We start from the raw sequence: 24,243 nt of genomic DNA on the forward strand, positions 1-24,243 counted from the left end.
TTAGACCTTTGTCAAATGTAGGGTTGGTGAAGATCTTTTCCCAGTCTGTAGGCTGTTGTTTTGTTCTGTTGACAGTGTCTCCTGCCTTACAGAAGCTTGTCAGTCTCATGAGGTCCCATTTATTCATTGTTGACATTAAGGCCTGGGCTGTTGGTGTTCTGTTTAGGAAGTTGACTCCTGTGCCAATGTGCTCCAGGCTCTTCTCCACTTTTTCTTCTAACTGATTTAGTGTCTCTGGTTTTATGTTGAGGTCTTTAATCCACTTGGACTTGAGTTTTGTGCATGGTGGCAAATGTGGGTCCAGTTGCATTTTTCTACATGTAGATATCCATTTAGACCAGCACCATTTGTTGAAGATGCTATCCTTTTTCCATTGAATGGATTTGGCTTCTTTGTCAAAAATCAAGTGACTATATGTGTGTGGATTCGTTTCTGGGTGTTTGATTCAATTCCATTGATCAACCAGTCTATTGGTGTCCCAGTACCATGCTGTTTTAATTACTCTTGCTCTATAGTACAGCTTGAGGTCAGGTATGGAGATTCCTCCTGAGGATCTTTTATTGTATAGGATTGTTTTAGTTATTCTGGGAAAATTGTTTAGTTTCCATGTATGTGTAGGCTTTTTTATATTTCTGTTGTTGAGTCCAGATTTAGGCTGTGGTGATCTGATAGGATACAAAGTATTTTTCAATCCCCTTGAATCTGTTGAAGCTTGCTTTGTGACCTACTATACGATCAATTTTGGAGAAAGTTGCAAAGGGGGCTGAGAAGAAGGTATAATCCTTTCTGTTTGGGTGAAAAGTTCTGTTAGATCAGTTAGATCCATTGTATTCATGACATTGGTTAGTGTCCTTATTTCTTGGTTTAGTTTCTGTTTTGCTGACCTATCCTTTGGTGAAAGTGGGATGTTGCAGTCTCCCACTATTAATGTGTGGGGATCGATGTGTGGTTTAAGCTTTGTTAATAGTTCTTTTACAAATGTGGGTGCCCTTGTATTTGGAGCATAGATGTTCAGAATTATGATGTCATCTTGGTTTATTTTACCTTTTAATGAGTTTGAAGTGTCCTTCCTCATCCTTTTTGATTAATTTTGGTTGAAAGTTCATTTTATTAGAAATTTAAATGGCTACACCAGCTTGCTTCTTGTGACCATTTGCTTGAAATATTTTTCCAGCCCTTTACCTTGAGTTAATGATTGTCCTTGTAGATGAGATGTGTTTCTTGAATGCAGAAGAATGTTGGATCTTGGTTATGCAACCATTTGGTTAGTCTGTGTCTTTTTATTGGAGAATTGAGACCATTGATGCTGAGAGATATTGATGACAAGTGACTGTTAAGTCTCTTAATTTTTGATGTTGGCTACAGTAGCAGTTTTTGTGGTTGTGTTTTTGTAATGGTATAGTTATCTATGTCCTGTGTAGTTTTGCTTGTAGCTTATCCCTTTGAGTGAATTTTTCCTTCTAGTAACTTCTGTAAAGCCAGATTTGTGGAAAGGAACTGTTTGAATTTGTTTTTGTCATGGAATATTTTGTTTTCTCCATCAATGGTTATTGATAGTTTCGCTGGGTATAGTAGTCTATCCTGACATCTGTGGTCTCTTAGGGTTTTCAAGACTTCTGTCCTGGCCCTTCTGGCTTTTATTGTCTCTGCTGAAAAGTCAAGTGTAATTCTGATAGGTTTGCCATTGTACATTACTTTGCCTTTTTCTCTTGCTGCTTTTAATATTTTTCTTTGTTCTGTATATTTTGTGTTTTTATTATTATGTCACAGGAAGATTTTCTTTTCTGGTCTAATTTATTTGGTGTTCTCTAGACCTCAATTATGTTTATATGCATCTCCTTCTTCAAATTGGGGAAATTTTCTTCTATGATTTTGTTGAAGATATTTTCTGGGCCTTGGAGTTGGGAATCTTCTCTTTCTTTGATGCCTATTCTTCTCAGGTTTCATCTTTTTCATGATGTCCTTGATTTCTTGGACATTTTGTGTAAGGAAAATTTCAGATTCAGCATTTTCTTTGATGGTTGCTTTGAGTTGTATCTTCTAGTCCCAAGATTCATACTTCCATTTCTTGAATTCTGTTAGAGAAGCTTACCTCTGTGTTGCTTACTTTCTTCTCTAAGGTCTCTCATTCCTGTTTTTCTCCTGTCAGTGCTTTTATCACTGTTTCCATTTTCATCTTCATATCTTGAACTGCTTTATTTATTTCCTTCATCTGTTTGTTTGTATTTTCCTGAAATTTTTTCCAGTGCCTCTCTATAGGCCTCTTTTATGTCTTCCACCTGTTTGCCTGTGTCTTCCTACATTTGATTACGGATTTTATTTGTTTCCTCCATTATCATCTTCATTACTAAGGATTTGAGGTCATTTTCTTGTATTTCAATTGTGTTTGAGTTCTCAGGGTTGCTTTCTTTGGGATAGCTGTGATCTGGAGTTGCCAAATTGTTTTGGGTTTTGTTGTAGGCATTCTTACACTGTCCTTTAGTCATCTTGCTATGTCTGATGTTTGGTAGTAGCTTCTGGTGTCCTTCACTGGTTGGTGAGAGTGGATAATTGGTGAGTGATTATAGGTCATGTGCCTTTGCCTATAGGGATAGGAAGTTCTTCCCTGGAACTGGTAGGTGACCTGGTTTCTGTTCCACATGACTTTCCTCTCCACCTTAGGTTCATGACTGGCTCAGAAGAGATAGGCTTCTGCATGGTCCCATTCACACCACTGAGAGGATTCAGACCAGCTGTATTGGGGGCCAGTGTTTAATTTTCTGACCTGACCCCCTCAGGGCAGTCCAGCCTCTCCCAAGCATGTGGGAGACCCCACCGGGCCATGGGAAATGGCCAGGCCAGGTTTTAACTGCCCAATTGTTCAGGCCGGGACTGCTGTGGCCCACAGTCAGGTTTCTGCCTAGACCAATCTAGATAGTGGAGCAGTTTAGATTTCGTACCTTTGGTGGTTCCGTCCCATTGGGTTGTAGACACAATTCAGACATACTTCCAGACCCCTCAGGGAAGTCCAGCTTCTCCCACAAGTGTTGGGGTCCCTGTTGAGCTGTGGGGACTGTGTCTTTATATGCCCAATTATCCAAACCCAGACCACTGTGGCACACACTCAGGTTCCTGCTCTGAACAGTCTAGATACCAGACCAGTCTAGATTGTGTACTTTTGGTGATTTAGTCCCACTTAGTTGTGGCCATAATTCAGACCCCCTTCCAAACCCCTCAGGTGAGTCCAGCTTGTCCCATTAGTGTGGGAGTCCCTACCGGGCCATGGGGACTGTCCTGGCCAGGTTCTATTTGCCCGATTTTGCAGGGTCCAGCTGCCTGGCCCCGGCTGGACCTGCCCAGACTTCACACACTGTTTCTGGGCACCATGGGCTTTGCTGCAGCCTCTGGGGCTCTCTGTGGATTGGCATGGGGTTGGTGGGGGTGTCCAAGGACAGATTCACTTGTTTCCTTGAGACTTCCCCAGGCCAGGAGCTCTGGTGTTCCACTGTTGCACACACTGTACCTGGGCTATAGAGTCTGGCTGCAGTCCACAGCTGAGTTCCATTCCAAAGTCTGGGGAGTGGGTTCAGGTCCTCTGTGGGCTGTCGTTTGACCCAGGGCCAGGCCTGCCTGTGGTCTGCACTGTGCAGGACCCCACTCACCTAGTGTTCTCCAGTTCTTGCAGTCTGTGCCTCCCAGTCCGGGCCCTGGTCTCCATGTTGTAGATCAGATACAGTGCATGATAGGTGCTGCCATCTTGGAACCTTCAAAAACATATTCTTACAATATTTCTGTGGTTTTGTATTTCTTTATTCACATTTCATCCTAGTCATAGCCCAATCCCTCCTCTTCTAGCCCCTCTCTTCCTCCCTTTTCCCTATTTCCCCTCTCTTATTCTTCAGATCATCAGTCTCACCAGAACTGAGCTTGTCCTCTTCCCTTGTCATCTGGCAAGGCAGTCATGCCAGGTGGAAGTGACCAAAAAGATGGCAGCACAGTCTATGTCAAAGACAGACCCTGTTCCCATTATTAGAGGAGCCACATGAAATTTGAGCTGTCCATCAACTACATCTGTGTTGGGGTCCTAAGGCCAGTCCATGCATGAATGGTCCTTGGTTGATGCTTCAGTCTCAGAAAGCCCCTCTGGGCCCTGGTTAGCTGGCTCTGTTTGTCTTCCTGTAGAGCTCCTGTCACCTCCAGGCCCTTTCTCCTTACGCAAGTTTTCCACAGGACTCCTTTTGCATCTACCAATGTTTGGCATTAAGTCTCAGCATCTATTTTGAAGCACTGCTGGGTGGATCCTCTCAGAAGACAACTCTGCTATGATCCTACCTCCAAGCAGAGCTGAGTATCATTAATAGGGTCATGAATTGGCTCCTTCCCATGGGGTGGGTCTTAGGTTGGGCCAGGCATTGGTTGGATCTTCCCTCAATCTCTCTTCTATCTATTCTATCTTTGTTCCTAGATATTTTGCAGTAAGGGCAAACTTTGAATAGAAGTTTTTGTGGGTTGGTTGATGTTCCCTTCCCCCTACTAGGAGTCTTGTCAAGTTAGGGACAGCCCTCTCCAGTCTCTGTGGCCCCTGATAGTAGGATCCTCTGCTAGAGTCCTCCTCATTTCCTCCCAGGAACCTACCTTGACTTAGATCTCCAGCTTGTCACAGAGATGGTCCCTCCCACAGTTTCTCTTTTCTCTACAGGCCTTCTGTCCTCCTGCCCCTGCTCTTCCAAAGTTTGGTCTCCACTCTCATATCTCTCCACATTCCCTCCCCTGTTTTGTTCCCTCTCTTCAACCACTGCTTCTGTCTAATCTATTTCCTCTTCTGAGTGAGATTTAAGCATGTACCTTGTATCCTCCTTGTTACTTATATTCTTTGTGTCTGTGCAATGTAGTATGTTACTCCTATACTATATGACTAAAATCCACTTATAAGCGAGTACATACCATGTGTCTTTCTAGAACTGGGTTACCTCACTCAACTTGATCTTTCCTAGATCCATCCATTTTCCTGCAAATTTCATGATTTCTCTGTTTTTGATAGGTGAGTAGTATTACATTGTGGAGATGTACCAGTTTCTTTATCAAATCTTTGGTTTAGGGACATCTAGGTTGTTTCCAGATCCTGGATATTTTGAATGAGGCTGTTATAAACATAGTTGAGCAAGTATCCTTGTTGTATGGTGGAGCATCTTTTGGGCATATTCCCAGGAGTGGTATAGCTGGGTCTTGAGTTATCACTATTCCCAATCTCCTGAGAAAGTGAGATTGATTTCCAAAGTGGTTGTACAAATTTGCACTCCAAGCAGCAATGAAAGAGTGTTCCCCTTTCTCCACATTCTCTCTAGCATGTGCAGTCACTTAACTTTTTTATCTTAGCCATTCTGACAGGTGCAAGATGGAATCTCGGAGTCATTTTGATTTGCATTTCCCTGATGACTAATGATGTTGAGCATTTCTTTAAATGTTTCTCCACCATTTGAGAGTCCTGTGCTGAGAAATCTCTGCTTTCTTGGCTCAGTGCCCCATTTTTAGTTGTGTTAGTTAGTGTATAATGTTTTGAGTTCTTTATACATATTGGATATTAGCCCTTTGTTGGATATAGGATTGGTGAAGATCTTTTCCCAATCTACAGGCTGTAGTTTTGTTCTATTAACAGTAGTGTCCTTTACCTTAAGAAGCTTTTCAGCTTTAAGAGCTCCCATTTGTTAATTATTGATCATGGGGCCTGAGCATTTGTTGTTCTTTTCAGGAATTTGTCTCCTATACCATGAGTTCTAGGATCTTCCCCACTTTCTCTTCTAATACATTTAGTGTATCTGATTCTATGTTGAGGTCTTTGATTCACTTGGATTTAAGTTTTGTGCAGCATGGGAAATATGAATCTATCAACATAAAACCAGAGACACTAAGTCACTTAGAAGAAAAAGTGGGGAAGAGCCTGGAACATATTGGCACAGGAGACAACTTCCACCAATGGTCCAGGCATTAATGTCAACCATTAATAAATGGGACCTCATGAGGCTGAGAAGCTTCTGTAAGGCAGGAGACACTGTCAAGAGAACAAAGTGACAGCCTACAGACTGGGAAAAGATCTTCACCAACCCTACATCTGACAAAGGTCTAATATCCAAAATATATAAGGAACTCAAGAAATTAAACACCACCAAACCAAATAACCCAATTGAGAAATGGGGCTTGGAACTAAACAGAGAATTCTCAACAAAGGAATATCAAATGGCTGAGAAACACTTAAAGAAATGCTCAACCTCCTTAGTCATCAGGGAAATGCAAAGCAAAACAACTCTGAGATTCCATCTTACACCCATCAGAATGGCTAAGATCAAAAATTCAAGTGACACCACATGCTGGCGAGGATGTGGGGAGAGAGGAACACTCCTTCATTGATGGTGGGAATGCAAACTAGTACAGCCACTTTGGAAATCTATCTGGTTCTATCTCAGAAAAATGGGAATAGGGCTTCCTCAAGACCCAGCTATTCCACTCCTTGGAATATACCCAGAAGATGCTCCAGCACACAACAAGAAAATTTGCTCAACCATGTTCATAGCAGCCTTATTCATAATAGTCAGAACATGGAAATAGCCTAAGTGTCCATCAGTAGAAGAATGGATAAAGAAACTGTGGTACATATACACTGTGGAATACTACTCAGCTATTAAAAACAAGGAATTCCCGAAATTTGTGGATAAATGGATTGAGCTAGAAATGATCACAATGAGTGAGTTAACCCAGAAGCAGAAAGAATCAAATGGTATATACTCACTTATATCTGCATACTAGCCCAAGGGGCATGTCCCACGAAAGCCTTCACTTACCAGGAAACTGGGACAGAGGGGAGGACATCCTATTGGGACTCTAGATGAGAGAAGCATGGGAGAATAGCAAAGTAGAAGGATCCAGAGGGTCCTAGAAATCTATAAGTAGAACATTATGATAGGCAGATTTGGGCCCAGGGGTCCCGCTCAAATTAAGGCACCAGCCAAGGACAATACAGGAGGTAAACTTTAAACCCCTACCCAGATCTAGCCAATGATCAGAACATTCTCCACAGTTGAGTGGAGAGTGGGATATGTCTTTCTCACATACTCTGGTGCCTCACATTTGACCATGTCCCCTGAAGGGGGAGACCAGGTGGCACTCAGAGGAAGGACAGCAGGTTGCCAAGAAGAGACTTGATACCCTCTGAGCATATACAGGGGGAGGTAATCCCTCTCAGGAACAGTCATAGGGGAGGGGAAATAATGGGAAAATGGGGGGGGGGGGAATGGGAGGATACAAGGGATGGGATAAACATTGAGATGTAACAAGAATAAATTAATAAAAAATATGAATGTATTTGCATTTTTCTACAAGTAGACATTCAATTATACCAGCACCATTTGTTGAAGATGCTATCTTTGTTCCATTGTACGGCTTTGACTCTTTTGTCAAAAACCAAGTGTCTATAGATGTGTGGGTTAATTTTTGGGTCTTCAATTTAATTCCATTGATCATTCAGTCTATTTATATGCAACTACCATGAAATTTTTATTACTATTGCTCTGTGGTATAACTTTAAGACAGGGATGAAGCTGTCTCCAGAAGTTCTTTTATGGTATAGGACTGTTTTAGTGATTCTGGGAATTTGCTTTTCCATATGAAGTTAGAATCGTTCTTTCAAGATCTGTAAAAAAAAAAAAATGTGTTGGTATTTTGATTGAAATTGCATTGAATCTGCAGATTGCATTTGGTAAGGTGGCCATTTTTACCATATTAATCCTACCAATCCATGAGCATGGAAGAACTTTCCATCTTCTGATATCTTCTTCAATTTCTTTCTTCAAATTTCTTTCTTTCTTGTCAGACTGGTCTTTGACTTGCTTGGTTAGAGTTACACCAAGATACTTTATATTCTTTTTGGCTGTTCTGAAGGGTGTGGTTGCACTAATTTCTTTCTCGGCCTGTTTGTCATTTGTGTACAAGTAGGGCTACTAAAAATTGTTTAATTAATCTTCTATCCAGCCACTTTACTGGAGGTGTTTATAAGCAGTAATAGTTCTCTGGTGGAATTTTGGGGATTACTTATGTACACTATCATATCACCTATAAATAGTGATAGTTTGACTTCTTCCTTTTCAATTTGTATCCAGTTGATCTCCTTTAGTTGTCTTATTGCTTTAGCTAAAACTTCCATTACTATGTTGAAGAAATATGGAGACAGTGGGCAGCCTTGTCTTCCCCCCGATTTTAGTAGGATTTCTTTTAGTTTCTCTCCATTTGACTTGATGTTGGCTATTGGCTTTCTGTATATAGCCTTTACTATGTTTAGCAATTGGCCTTTTATCCCTGATCTCTCCAGGACTTTTATCATGGAAAGGTATTTGATTTTTTTCAAAGGCTTTTTCTGTATCTAATGAGATTATTGTGTGACATTTTCCTTTCGGTTTATTTATATGGTGAGCTACATTGCCGGATTTTCATGTGTTGAACCATCCCTACATCCTTGGGATGAAGTTTACTTGATCGTGGTAAATGTCATGAATTTGATGTGTTCTTGGATTTGATTTGTGAGTATTTTATAGAGTATTTATGCATAAATGATCATGAGTGAAATTGATCTGAAATTCTATTTCTTTGTTAATTATTTGTGTTGTTTGGGTATCAGGGTAACAGTAGCTTCATAGAATGAGTTTGGCAATATTCCTTCTGTTTCTATTTTGTGGAATAGTTTGAAGACTATTATTGATGTTAGCTGTTCTTTGAATGTCTGGTAGAACTCTGCTCTAAAGCTTTTTGGGGCTTTTTGGGGGATGGCAGACTTTTGATGACTGCTTCCATTTCCTTAGGGGATAGGACTGTTTAAATTGTTTATCTGATCTTCATTTAACTATGGTATGTGAAATCTATCAAAAAATTCTTCCATTTCCTTTAGATTTTCCAAATTTTATGGAGTGCAGGCTTTTGAAGTAAGACCTAATGAGTCTTTGGATTATGCCAGGGTCTGTTCCTAGGTCCCCATTTCATTTCTGATTTAGTTTGTGTATTATCTTTCTGCCTTTTAGTTAGTTTGGCTAGGGGCTTGTCGATCTTGTTCATTTTCTCCAAAAATCAGCTCTTGGTTTTGTTCATTGTTTGGATTGTTCTCTTTGTTTCCAATTCATTGATTTCAGCCCTGAGTCTGATTGTTTCCTACCATCTACTCCTCTTGGATGTGTTTGATTATTTTTCTTCTAAAGCTTTCGTGTGAGCTGTTAAGTGCTAGTATGGGATCTCTCCACTTTCATGAAGGCATTTTGTGCTATGAATTTTCCTCTTAGCACTGCTTTCATGGTGTCCATAAGTTTGGGTATGCTGTGACTTCATTTTCTTTGAATTTGGGCAAGTCTTTAATTTATTTCTTTATTTCGTCCTTGACCCATTGGTCATTGAACAAGGAGTTGTTCAGTTTCCTTGTGCATGTAGGCTTTTTGTTATTTGTGTTGTTGTTGAGGTACAGCTTTAATCCATGGTGGTCTAATAAATAACAATGGGTTAATTAAATTTTCTTGTATCAGTTGAGGTTTGCTTTGTTATTGACTATATGGCCAATTTTGGAGAATGTTCTGTTCAGTGCTGAGAAGAACATATACTCTTTTTTATTTCAGTGAAAAGTTCTGTAGTCATTGATTAGGTCCATTTGATTCATGACCTCTGTTAATTTCATTATTTCTCTATTTAGTTTCTTTTTCAATGATCTGTCTACTGATGAGGGAGATGTGTTGAAATCTCCCACTATTAGTCTGTGGAGATTGATGTGTTATTTAAGCTTTAATAGTGTTTCTTTTACAAATGCAGGTGCACTTCTACTTGGGCATATATGTTCAGAATTTAGATGTCCTCTTGTTGGAATTTTCCTTTGATTAGTATAATGTGTCCTTCATCTCTTTTGACTAATTTTGGTTGAAAGACTGTTTAATTAGATACTAGAATGGCTACTTCAGAAAGCTTTTTGGGTCTGTTTGCTTGGTTAACATTTTTCCAGCCCTTTACTCTGTGGTAATGTGTATCTTTGTCGCTGAGATGTATTTCTCATGTGCAGCAGAATGTTGGATCCTATTTACACATCTACTCTGTTAGCCTGTGTCTTTTTATTGGACAGTTGAGTCCATCGATGTTTGTCAATATTACTGACCAATGATTGTTAGTTCCTTTTATTGTAGTGTAGGTGGTGATAGTGTGTTTGTGGGCTTGTCTTCTTTTGATTTTGTTGTTGTGAAGTTATCTATATCTTGTGTTTTCTTGGGAATAGTTGACTTCCTCGTTGGGTTGGAGTTTTCCTTCTAGTATCCTCTGAAGAGCTGGGTTGGTATATAGATATTGTTTAAATTTGATTTTGTCTTAGAATGTCTTGTTTTCTCCCTCTTTTATGATTGAAAGTTTTGCTAGAAACAGTAGTCTGCACTGGCAGCTGTGGTCTCAGTGTCTGCATGGCATCTGGCCAGGCTTTAATAATTGAGAAGTCACAATCTTATAGGTCTGCCTTTATAAGTTACTTGGCCTCTTTGCCTTGCTGCTTTTAATATTTTTCTTTGTTCTGTAGGTTTTGTGTTTTAATTATTATTAGTAGTACAGCTGTCACCAATCCCTCTCAGTACTAGAAAATAATCCTATTTCTAGTATCCCAGTTATTTATAATTTGTTTCGCATAAGGTGAATGCATCTCATATGAAATCATGACCTCTTTAAAATTCCTTAGATCTATCATTTCTACAAGATGCCATCCTATCTTATCATAGCCTTCTTCCCAACCATTAATAGGCATATGCTATAAGATTGCTAAGTAAACATGGTTGGTTTGAGAGTAACCCTTTCTCTCAAAACTGTCTGCTTCATCAGACTGCCCTCCTGACTTTTCAGCTTTTCTCTGACTTGATTACCCTCCAGTACAGTTTCTTTTCTTAGTTAATTAATACATTTATTCAGTTTACATCCTGATCATAGCCTTCTCCTCTTTTCTTGTTCCCACTGTCCCTCATTCTTTCCCCTAGCCCCTACCCTATTCCTCAGAAAAGGGGATCCAACCCCACCAACTCACCCCAGCACATCAAGTAGCATCAGGACTGAGCACATTCTCTTCCCCTTTGGCATGGCAAGCAGCCCCACCTGAGGGAAGTGAGCAAAAATCAGGAAACAGCGTCCACATCAGAGACCACTCCCACTCCCCGTACTAGGGACTCACATGAATCCCAACTTGCTCATCAGCTATAGGTCCAGCCCACAGAGGGTTCTTAGTTGATTCTTCAGTCTCCACAAAGACTCCAGTGCAGTTTCTTTCCTTCTTCCTCCTTGCAAGACAATCCTTACTAAGCCAGATAATATAGACTAATTGGTGAGTCTCAGGCCAATAAGAGACCATGACTCAAAGGAAAGTAAACAGAGTTCCTGAGCATGACATACCTGAGGTTGTGTTCTAACTTCTGTAATGTGTACATCCACATGAACACACACAGAGAGAGAGAGAGAGAGACAGAGAGAGAGACAGAGAGAGAGAGAGAGAGAGAGACGAGAGAGAGAGACAGAGAGAGAGAGAGAGAGAGAGAGAGAGAGAGAGAGAGAGAGGGAGAGAGCTAGTCTCCAAGAAATATGTTTAACCATGAAAACCATGGGTGGGAAAGGTAGCCTAAATGGTTCAGAGCAGTTCTTGCCCTTCCACAGGATCCTAGTTCAGTTCCCAGACCCAAGTGTCTTACAGCTGCCATTAACTCCAGCTGTAGGAATTCTGCTAGATATTCAAGCTGACTAGAGCAACAGGGAAAGCCTTCTCTGCAGGACTCCCTTTGTTATCTTTGTAAACATTATAAACTTTGTATATAGGAAAGTGTCCAGGACCCTGCCTGGGAACTCTAGCAATGAGTCTAGGCTGCTTCAAGTTTTGCCTCAGAGAACCTGCCACATCTTCCCCTGGGTGCCCCCTCTTCAGCTATTCAGCTCTCCTAGGTGCTACCCCCTGTGGTCCCTGAAAGGAGTATTTGGATTTTCAGGCTGTGCTACTGGCCTCTGTACACCTTCAGACATCAACACCTGAGGACTTCAGAGCAGCTGAGGTCAGGTCTTGACAACCTTAGGACCTGAGATCAGATTCCTAGAATAAATGAGCAGTTGAAGTCCCAGAAAAAGTAACAGTACATGAAGCCTCAGTTATGGCTGTTGCAGACAGAGTACTCAGTGGTAGGGAGGCCTGTTCAACTGGAGCTAGTCTGTGAGCTCCATGCCATCACTGTGGCAACAATGTATAAACTAGCCATTCTCCTGAAGCAGAGAGGTTTATGTCATCTGGCACTGCCAGCCAGGGACCGGGACCAGGAATCTGACCCCGTAGTATAAGTTTATTGTTTAGTTAAGGAAAGTTTTTTGTTATTGCTGTTGTTTGGCTTAGAATTCAATTCTATGCAAACCCCTTAAGGCATGAGTTAATAGACCCCCTCCCACACATATCTTTAACTGTCACAATTACATCTCCAGCCTCTAACTGTCACAATGGCCATCCTCAGCCCCTCAGTGGGACCATACCAGATTTATGCTAATTATTTAGTGAAAAGGCTGAACAAAACCCCACAAATCCTTAATCTCCCACAAGCTCAGGACTTGAAATCCCTCTGTCCTAAAAAGCTTCACTGCCTAAAAGTCCTATGTAAAGGTTCTTTGCTCAGTTTGCTGCTGTCTTCTCCTGGAAGCAGAGGCAGCCACTATAGATCTTTCCCTCTACTGCCTGATGTGACTCTTTTATCAGAAGAATCCAAGCAGCTCAAAAGAGAAGAAGCAAAGAAGGAGTAGGCTTGGGCTTCTGAGATCCTCAGTCTAGCTGGGGTTGGGGAAAATCTCCCTTGGCAGCTGCAATGGCTGGAGGAGTAGGGCTAAGGCTCCTGAGTACCTCAGCTCAGCTGGAAATATTCTCCCTTGGGAGATGCAATGTCTCTGCTCCTCTCAGAGCTGTGTGGTTCCCAGGCTTCACATTTTGGGTTTCTTGGGTATCTTCTCACCCAAGCAGGAAGGCAAACATTCCAACCTTCTTTCTTGGCCTCCCATATGCACCAGTACTAATGTGGTATATTTTCACACAGACATACACATCAATAGTATTAAATCTTGATTGAAAGGTCATACAGGGACTGAGAGTCAAATGATAGAAGTCAATCTATGAAGAAAATAGAAGATGAAAATCAGCTGGTGTCCTTATTCTGGTATCTGATAAAGTAGACTTGAAAATTAGAAGAGATAGAGAAGGCCACTACATATTATCATGGTGACTGGAGTTGGAGTTTGGTCTGGTGTTTTGTGTATTCATATGATAAATTCTGACCCCCAAGATTTTTGCTGTGTATACTTTGCTCATCATTTATCTCTGGTTAGCTTTTTTAAAAAGGCTGGACAGCCTGTAACTGGGCAGAAAAACAGATGGGACTTTGATTTCTGGACTTGTGGTCTCAGCTAGAAACCATGAAGTAGGAGAATGGAGGAGAAGAAAGGAAGAAGATGGGTAGAGTAGACATGCTCTATGTGTTGTTGTTTGTATTGTTTTTGTGGTGTGGAGACACAGGGATGTTAGAGGGCTACCCTGTAGGTAAAGCTCACCATCTGATCCATTATGATTCCCAAAAAGAATATACCAAGACAACCCAAGAACAAACAGAACACAGAGACACTACTAGGTTCCCCTGGGATTGAGAGAAGGGAAATCTAAACCAGTGGCAGCTTATCCTTAATCAGGCTCTGCCTAATGGAAGCAACCTGTTCTCAGGCACAAAAAACAGAAACAGAGTGGAGCTTTCCTGCTCTACCAGGCAGTGGTCTGGAGCATTTTCAGAACCCCCTGGTTTGGAGGGATTTTGTGAGTCTGCTCTACCTCCTTCAGCCTCCCGATTGTGCTCAAGCACCAGAATTCCAACCAGCCCAACACAAAGACAAGACAGAGGCATGCCCCAACTCATTGATTGGTGGAGAACAGCACACTCTCTTCTTGGGGGAGTGTCTCCAGAAATCCCAGACAAGTCCCCAACTGTAAGGTTCTGAGAATTGCCAAAAAAAGACCCCAGACTCAAATAGTATATAAAAACAAAGAGTGTTTATTCTGTAGAAACAGCATGTAATACAGGGTCAACCATCCATACAAAATGGTGATGAACCAGAGGGAGATATCTCAGGCACCTTTAAAAGTTTCTAGGGGAATACTATCTGTGACTGGTGCCTACGGAGGCTGCTTGGTTCCAGCCACAGGCCTTTTAGCAAGTCCAATCTCCTCATTCCTCCCTTGAGTACTATTCCATCTCAAATCCTTGAATGGGATTTAAGGCCTAGTACTAGAATTTCAATATCATAAGTTAAACAGTAGGGATCCAATTGGGCTCACTCTGACCCTATACAATTGTGGAGATCAGAGAGCTGTTATCTGCACTCACCCAGTAGCTGACATAGTTTTCCATTTTAGTACAGTCCCACAGTCATCACTCAGATATCTCACAGCACCTTTAGTTTCCTGCACAGAGAGAGAAAACATAAGAGCTGATGGATCTGTGGACAGCCTCAAAATTAATAGCAAGCAGCAAGAACTAGGCCTGGTAGGGTATATGTGAATCCCACCATGTGCTGCTGAAAAGAAAACTGAAGAAGACCTGGAGCCAAGCCTCATACACCTGAAGGAGGATGAGACTATTTCTGAAGCCTATGAGGGCTGTTTCTGCCATGGAAGAAACATGCCTGAGTGCTTTCCTTTTTCCATTTGATACTTATTATCATTATGTGGCTTGCTTTGAAGTTACTTTTCCCACATATTCATTTTTAGGCTGTTTTTCTTCTCCAGTGCTCAGAGCCATGGGAACCACCTGCAGTGAAGTGGAAGGGGGTGGGGAGACCTGACAGTGCTCAAGTATATTCACAGTCACTATCCCAGCACTCAAGGCTCCTCAGCCCAGAGATATGTGGGGCCTTCTCACCTGCCCACATGCCTTCCTTACTGAAAGGGCCAGTGCTTCTGCCTTGGCTCTCTAGCTGAAGTTTCACACCCTGATCAGGTAGGTATACTCCGGTTACAAGAGTTGGTGCTATGGGGTCTCCTCTCACATCCTGCAGAGTCTGAGGGAGGAGACCAAGGACTGAAGGTCATTGCCAGATGAGCACCCTGGAAGAAGCATTGGGTGTATGTGCAGGGGGACAGAACCTTGGTACTGAACATGAAAGGATGAGTGTCTAAAATATACTGAAACTTAAAAAAATTAGAAACTAGCCAGAAATACTGTCACGCACCTATAATTCCAGCACTTGGAGAGGTAGAGACAGGAAGATGTCTGTGGGTTTGAGGATAGCCTGATCTACAAACAGTACAGGACAGCCAAGGCTACACAGAGAAACCTTGTCCCAAAAAAAAAAGAATAACTAAAAGACAAGAAGGCAGGTGATAGGCTATGGATATGAGAATATAATTCTCAAAGGATGGGGTTCAAAGAACCAGTAAACACAGGATAAAAATGTCGACCAATAAATAATTAAAACTAAGTTGAGAATTCAGCTGAGGCCAGTCAGAGTAAGCATGTCAGCTGGTCTTGGCCTGTGTTAAGAAAGAACCCAAGGATGTGAAAAATGTGTGAGGTCTAAATGAGACCCCAATTAGAGAAAGGGTGCCTCTTAGGATAGTAATAACACAGAGTCCACGGGGTTTTCCCCATGCATAAAGCAAAGAACTACAAAGTGAATGCCTGAGAAATACTGGAAAAGATTTCACCACCATCAGCATCATCTGTCCCAAGGTTTCTCAGCAATGGCTGGGGTGTGTGCCCATTGCTAGTCCCTTTTAGTACCTAAGCTTTCATGCACATTAAAGATTACCAGGTGTTACAGAAAGTACCACCAACTGCTACTTCCTCTTGTATCCCAATATCAGAATTCTAATACATTCATTTATTGGTGCTTACCTTATGTTTAAGGGCCTGATTACCTTTTAGTAGTCATCATTAGCAATTTCCAAAGCCAAAGATTCTATTAGTGTTTTCCTATCTAGTGGGTTGGTTGCAAGTTTTTAATGGTCTTGGTCAGGGAGGAAACAAAGTATAGGAGGTTATACTCAGGGAATTTTCCTCCTTTTCTTTCCTCCATTCTTTCTCTCCTCTCTAATGTGAAAAGGGAAGGGGGTAAGAAACTAAAAAGCAACTATTAGTCTCAAATATTTTCACATTGCTGTAGATTATTGTATACTTGATACAATTTTTGTTACAACATGTTACGTATGTCTCTTTCAATGCTTGTATAATATATTGTACCCATTTTAAAATGTAATATGAAGTTCTAGTCCTTGAGATCTGCTACTACAAACTGTTTATGATAGTTAATAAATGCTAGTTAATAGTCAAAGAAATTTGTAGTCTTCTCAGGTACTAGTTTAGTTATTCACAGAAATAATCCTTTTTTATCCTCCTGTTAATGTTTTTAAGGTCAATAAGATAGTAAATAGCTAGGAACAAGCAACATTTGCCTATTCAGATATACTATAAATAGATAGATGGTCTTCAAAAACCCTCAGACACCTACAGAATATGACATTTAAAGATGTTTCATTAATAAAAGAATCTCTTGACAGTGAGACATGTCAGCTCCTAGCAGCACGTCCAACCTACTTCAAAGATGATGATGGGAATTGAAAACCCTCCATATGGAGTTTGCTTCAAAAGTGTCAAACTAGCCATGGATAAAAAAGTAGACTTGATTCAGCTGCAGCCAGCAATATTGTCTAAACTGTGAACAAAGTGGAGATGCATAGAAGTTGACTGCTGAGTTTTGTCAACACAAAGTAGGTAGCCAGTCCTTCATAATTCCTGGTTCTCAAAAAAAGTATGTCTCATACTGGGTGAGAAGGCCGAAGGTGATGCCCCAATGTAACTGAGGAATCTTGAAGCCATGAATACCTGTCAATTCTGTAATTTTGGGAGGTGCTTCTTATGCACTTTCTGCATACTCAGGTAATATCTATTCCTTTTCAAGTATCTAATGATGTTGAATACTAGATAGTTTTAGTCTCTCTATTAAGTTTAAGTTGTTTGGGATTTAAGAAAATTGGACGTTTTCAAGACAGGATTTCTCTGTGGAGCTTTGGCTGTCGTGGACTAACTTTGTAGCCCAGGCTGGCCTTGAACTCACAGAGATCCACTTGTCTCTGCCTCCCAAGTTCTGGGATTATAGGCAGATTACACTGCACCAAGCAAGAAAATGTCTTTGAAGATATTTTTAGGTTTAAATGGGTTTTTAAGGCTAATACATGAAGGAGAGATAAACATGTTTTTTGTTTAGATCACAAATGGGGGATGAGAAAAAGACTTGTGAGAGAGCAGGTGATGTTTATCTCCTTAGAAGTCAAACCACCATGTGGGGGAGATTGGTTTTTACCCAGCTGAAAAACATCCTTAAACAAATTCTAAGAGGAGATATAAATTTGAGCCAAACACAGGACGCAGGGCCTTTGGAGACTTGGCATAGTTTTGGTTGTTCATCACTCCACCTTGAGACGCTCCTAAAAAGAACCACTGGAGGGAAGGCTTAGGGGTTCCAGGCTCTAGCTGAGGCTCCTGGTTCCAGTTGCTCCAGGTTCCAGCAGAATAAATCCTGCTGATTATGCCAAAAGAATCGTTCCTCAGAACCCATATCCTTATGCTTTCATTATTGTATTCTTTAATCTCCTTTTCCTATTGTTTAGGTTAGTCAGGTTATAAGTGAGGTACTCTCTGTTAATAAGTTCATAATAAAATATATTTGTTTTTAAAAATTGAGCCTACAAATACATGCATGCTTCATAGAAAATAATTTAAAACAGAACTCTGAATGAACTCACCAAGATAGAATAAAATGTTTTTTAAATATATTTTTAGGTTTAAGTAGGTTTTTAGGTTGATACATGCGAGCTTCTTAAAAAAATAATTTAAGACATAACTCTAAACTCACCAAGATAGAATAGATAGTAGAGTGCTTTCTTTTAAGTTTCCAAATACAAATGTAACTGCAAATGCAATTCTTACATGATAGTTTTGATAATTGTTTCATAACTGTTCATATTGTATGTAGTTTATTGTTGAGGGGGAGATGTTGGGGGATGGTCTTGTGCAGTGTTTTCAGATGCTGATTCTTGTGCCCCAAGATCTGGTTGCAGTATGGACATGGGCATTGCCCTTTCTATGATGAATTTCTTGTATCAATGTTATTTAAAGGATGCTCCCCAAACACTCCTTCATTGCTGGTAGGAATGCAAACTAGTACACCCACTTTAGAAATCTACTGGCACTTTCTCAGAAAAATGGGAATAGGGCTTCCACAAGACCCAGCTATTCCACTCCTTGGAATATACCCAGAAAATTCTCTACCACACAGCAGGGACATATCTTCAACCATGTTCATAGCTGCCTTATTCATAATAGGCAGAACATGGAAACAGCCTAAGTGTCCCTCAGTAGAAGAATGGATAAGGAAACTGGTGCATTTACAATATGGAATACTACTCAGCTATTAAAAACACGGAATTCCCAAAATTTGTGGACAAATGGATTGAACTAGAAATTATCATAATGAGTGAGTTCACCCAGAAGCAAAAAGAGACAAATGGTATATACTCACTTATATCGAGACACTAGCCCAAGGGGTGTGTCCCATGAAAGACTTTACTTACCAGGAAAGTGGGTCAGAGGGGAGGACATGCTATTGGGACTTTAGATGAGAGAAGCATGGGAAAATGGGGAAATAGAAGGATCCAGAGGGTCCTGGAAACCTACAAGAAAAACATTATGATGGGCGGATCTGGGTCCTGGGGTCCTGCTCAAACTATGGCACCAGCCAAGGAAAATATAGGCAGTAAACTCTGAACACCTACCCAGACCTAGCCGATGCACAGGACATCTCCACTCTTGAGTGGAGAGTGAGGTCTGACTTTCATACAAACTCTGGTGCCCCATTTCTGACCACATCCCCTTGATGGGGAGGCCTGATGGCACTCAAAGGGAGGATAACAGGTCACCAAGAAGAGACTTGATATGCTATGAGCATATACAGGGGGAGGAGGTCCCCCTCAGTCACAGACATAGGGGAGGAGAGTAGGGGGAAAGTGGGAGGGAGGGAGGAATGGGAGGATACAAGGGGTGGGATAACAATTGAGATGTAATACGAATAAAATAATAAAATAATTTTTAAAAAGCAGGAGAAAAAAAGAATTTTAAAAAAGGATGCTTCCCAATTATCTGATTGGTTAATAAAAAACTGAACATCCAGTGACTGGGCAGAGGAGACAGGAGGGGTGGTCTTAGTGAGAACAAGGAGATGCCATGAGGAGTTCATCATGGGGACAAAGTTGCAGCAGAGGGTCGAGGCAATACTGAGATGGCAACTAAAAATTTGTGTGGCTGGGAGGTGGCCAGACTAGTATAATTGGGTTAGAATAGATAAATATCTTCCTAGTTATAGTGCTTTAAAGCTTATTGAATAACTCTAATAGGTCTATGTATCAATTATTTTGGAGCTAGGGAGGGATTTAAAAAAGGCTCCAACTAATACCATAATTCAACAATTTCCATTTGGAGTTTTTCACTCACAAAAAAATCTTCATCTGGTAGACTGCAGCACTGGAGGTGCCTATGCTGCTGAGTGTCTGATCTGAGCAGTGCATGGAGCATTGCTTCCCAGGAGAGAGTGAGAGAGAATAAGATTCAGTTCAGCAGAGAACAATCTACAAATGCACATTTGAGACATGTTTGTCACAAGATGTTATTATTGAAAAATAACATTCTGCTACAGATTTTTGTTACTTTTTAACCTTAGGTGGAAATTTTAAATCTGTGTGGGGGAGAGAGAGTGGGAGAGGAAGAGAGAGTAAGAGAGAGGGGGCGGGAGATTGGAGGTACATGTATACTGAGGAGTACCTGGGAAGAACAGAGTAAAATTTTAGATGTCATCCTTCTTCTTCCCACCTTGTTTTGGACAGAATCACTCGTTTTTCTCCACTTTGTGTACCAGGGTAGCTTTCCAGAAGTCTAGGGTTCTCTCATCACCACCTCCCATCTCCCTGTAAGATTGTTAGGGCTATAGATGTCTGCTGCTGTTTACATGGGTCTTGAGGATCTGAACTCAGGGTCTCATGTAAGGACAGCAGGTACCTTCCCATAGAAACACACCAGTCATAGGGTGAATATTTTTGACAGTTGAGTCAAGGTAGCAATATGTTTTCATTATGGCAAAGCACACAGAACATACACAATTGTCATTCTGGACATTCTGACTGCAGTGGAGGAGCAAGACACAGTCCTGTTATTGTGTAACCATAACAACCATCCCTCTGAAGCACTTTTGTCTTTATTCCTGAGCCAAACCTTTATCCATAGAGAAAAAGAGTCTCTGTTGTCCCCCCTTTCAGTCTTACAGATGATCTTTATCTCAGTGAGTCTACCAACAGTATGCTTGGCTTTTTATAAATTTATTAACACAACACTTGTTCTGTCACTTTACTTAAAGTCATAGCTTCAGGGTTTGTCTAAGTTGCACCATGTGCTGGAACTACCTTATATTCTGTTCATGTCTTCTGAAAGTTCCAGGCTGTGGGTTGTTTCCACACGTAAATGCTTGTTTGTTTGTTTGTTTGTTTGGTGTTTTGAGGCAGGGTTTCTCTGTGTAGTTCCAGCTGCCCTAGAACTCACTCTGTGGGTCAGGCTGTCCCCAAAGTCACAGAGCTCTGTCTGCCTCTGATTACGAAGTGCTTGCATTAAAGTCATGCACTACCACCCAGTGAATAGTATGTAAAGCTATAAGAAAGTCAAAAGTAGTATTATAAGCACTGTTGTGCAAAAGACTATGCTGTTATTCTGTGAGGGATCCCTACGTATAGTGTTCTCTCTCTCTCTCTCTCTCTCTCTCTCTCTCTCTCTCTCTCTCTCTCTCTCTCTCTCTCTCTGTGTGTGTGTGTGTGTGTGTGTGTGTGTGTTCTGCATCATGTTATTATTTATGATAAGAAATGTTTACTTATTCTCCACAGTTGAGTGGAGAGTAGGATATGACTTTCTCACGTACTCTGGTGCCTCATATTTGACAATGTCCCCTGGAGGGGGAGACCTGGTGGCACTCAGAGGAAGGACAGCAGGTTACCAAGAAGAGACTTGATACCCTATGAGCATATACAGGGGGAGGAAATCCCCCTCAGGAACAGTCATAGGGGAGGGGAATAAGGGGGAAATGGGAGGGAGGGAAGAATTGGAGGATACAAGGGATGGGATAACCATTGAGATGTAACAAGAATAAATTAATAAAAAATAAATTTAAAAAAAGAAATGTTTACTTATCTACTTTGCCAAAATGAAAATAACTAAGACAACTGAAATGTGAAATGTGTTTAAGATGGTCAAAGTGCTAAGAATAAATAACACTGGGTGCCCAACATCTGGATCTCAGGGCACATCATGGAAGAGCAGGTGGAAAGAATATAAGGTCTGGAAAATTCTGACATCTGTACATGACATGGCTAGCTAGGGTTACCTTATAAGAGCAAGCTAGCTAAAATTCTAGCATGTATTAGGGAAGAACCCCTAAAGCATCATCCCTATAAAATGAGATATTATCAGTGATGTCTACTGCAGGAGAGAGAATTACTCTTTTGGGGGGATCTGGCCACTGGCAGGTTGTTCATGACCCAGTAGATGGACACATATATGCCCAGATGGGTAGCACTAGCTGGATTTGGCTAGCTTGCTTTTCTGTTGTAATAAAAACACTCTGACCAATAGCAACTTGGAGAAGGAAAGGAAATATTTCACCTTACCAGTTGCAGTCAATTGTTGAGATAGGTCAGGGTGTGAAATCAGCAAGTTTGAAGCAGACACCATGGAGAAATGCTGTTTACTGGCTTGGTCTCAGGCTCTTTCTTACCTGGATTTGCTATACAACTCAGGCCCACATGCTGCCACCTAGGGTTGGCCTGGTCAGTTCACATCAATCATTGGTCAAGAGAATCTCTCACATACTTGACCAGTCAGATCAAGACAATACTTAAGCTGAGGTCCCCACTTCCCAGATGACTCTAGGTTATGTCAGGTTGACAATGAAACTAACCAGAAAACAATATTTTTTAACGAGACATGAATTTGGGAGGGAGATATAGAACACTAGGGGGACCTAGAGGGAGGTAGTGGTGAGTGGATATACACAACATAGATTTCATAAGTGTATAAGTTTATGAACTCTCAAAACATTAAAAATGTTACTTTAAAAGAAATAAAAGTATATAAAGCTATTAAAAGTTAAAAGTAGTATAGATTAAACTGAGATGTAACAAATGAGTGTTATGTTCCATGGTTTCCTTGAAGACATAAAGATAAAATATTTGCGGGAGACTTGGTGGCACTCAGAGGAAGGACAGCAGGTTGCCAAGAAGAGACTTGATACCCTATGAGCATATACAGGGGGAGGAAATCCCCCTCAGGAACAGTCATAGGGGCGGGGAATAATGGGAAAATGGAAAGGAGGGAAGAATGGGAGGATACAAGGGAGGGGATAAACATTGAGATGTAACAAAAATAAATTAATAAAAAAAAAGAAAGAAAAAAAAGATAAAACACTTGCAACATTTCAAAAGGCACATAGTTTAACTTTCTCTTTCATATCTGTCATTCACACATATTAAAGTAGTTTTAATAGAAAAGACACAGCCCCATGTTTTCGTTTAAACCAAAGAGCATATACATTATTCGATCACTAGTAGTTGTGTCAGTACATGGGCACATCATAAGCAAACTTATGAACACTAAATTAGATATTTCCTGTCCTGCCACACATGGACCCAGAAAAGTTGATTGTACGTATTTCAATGCTGATGAACACAAAGGGACTGAATGCCGCGTAGCTGTGGGCCACAAGAATCTGGATACAGTAAAATATAGGATGATCATTCAATGTGGTTCTTGAGTAGGAGATAATGCCGTCCAAGATGGACATGACCACAAAGAAACTCACAAGCATCAGGATGGTCCGGGTGGCCCTTTGCTCTGGGGATGCTTTTGGAGAAAGGCTGGTGCTGTGAAGATGGCGGGCTTGCTTCCTGTGCCTGCACAAGATAGCCACCATGTACCCACTGGCGAGGGCCATAAGACTGATGAGAAAGGCTTCCCTGAGGGTTAACAGTGCAGAAAATATATGTCTCATCAGATAACCCATGGGTAAAAGAGAGCAAGAATTTGTAACATACATGAAGTTTTCTGAGGTTAAGTTGGTGGTGGCAACAATCGTTATTAAGAGATGACTGCTAAAGGATATGTAGAGAGTACTCAAAAGAAGAAGGAAACACAAATTATAGTATAGGGGATTCTGTTTGAACTTTGCTAGGCAGGATCTTCTGCGGCTGAGGGTGATGGCCTGAAGAACACTTAGCAGGCAGGTGGTACAAAGGGAGAGGCCCCTAAAACTCCTGTGTAAGTAGATAATGGATTTGCATGTGATGTCATCCCACCCACTTGAAGACTCAAAAATGTCCATATCTATGAATCCCTTCGTCACTAGCATCAGCAGGTGGATTAGGGCCAAGAGACCAATGGACAAGTCAGTGGGTTTGGGCCTGTGCCCATGAATGAACTTCAGGATGTGGATGAGAAGAAGGAAGCTATTGGCTGAGATCCCAATGCCAATTTCAAAGAAAACAATGTTCTTTATGTTAGAATTAGTGTGGAGTCTGCTGTTCTTATTCATCTTATGTGGCAACAAACAGTGGCTGAGGAGAGAACACAACCTTGGTCATCACTCCCTGACAGATCTTCTGCCCTTACCTTATTCCACTGAAGATCTCTGTTCCACCTCCCACAGACCATGCTCCCACTGTCACTTTTACTAAGCTGAGCCACAGCTGGATCCTGTGTCCCACGGCGGTTGCATCAGGTTGTGTGCTCCTTCAGCATTAAAAACTGCACAGCAGAAATTGTCTTTTCTTATTTTACAAGTTTGGGTCTTTCTGGATCAGGTGAAGCATCTTACATGGTTTTCACCCACAACATCTTGATGGCCAGGTACAAAATAGACAGAGTTTTCCTATTTTGTGTGAGTTTGAGTAAGGAGGGTTGTGTAAAAGAAAGAAACCAGCTCTTCACAGTGAAAGAGGTCCATGGATTGGGTATGCACTGATTCAAGTCAGGACTATCTTTACTCTGTTTATTTACTGTAAAACAAAATTTCTTAATATATTTCTATGGCAAATGTTGGGGATCGTGATTTAAGAATCCAGCTGTTTCT

The 24,243-nt window shown here is 41.1% G+C and overlaps 1 protein-coding gene across 1 annotated transcript; it reads right to left on the bottom strand.

Moving 5' to 3' along the window:
* Positions 1–22,773: 22,773 nt before the first annotated feature.
* LOC127196989 (vomeronasal type-1 receptor 94-like) lies at positions 22,774–23,767 on the bottom strand. The gene is given in 2 exon segments (XM_051154678.1): positions 22,774–23,715; positions 23,717–23,767. Coding segments are annotated over 2 exon segments (981 nt in total). The 5' UTR covers positions 23,756–23,767.
* Between the last annotated feature and the right edge of the window lie 476 nt (positions 23,768–24,243).

The sequence above is a fragment of the Acomys russatus genome, chromosome 13, assembly GCF_903995435.1.
Source record: "Acomys russatus chromosome 13, mAcoRus1.1, whole genome shotgun sequence".
Lineage (NCBI taxonomy): Eukaryota > Metazoa > Chordata > Mammalia > Rodentia > Muridae > Acomys > Acomys russatus.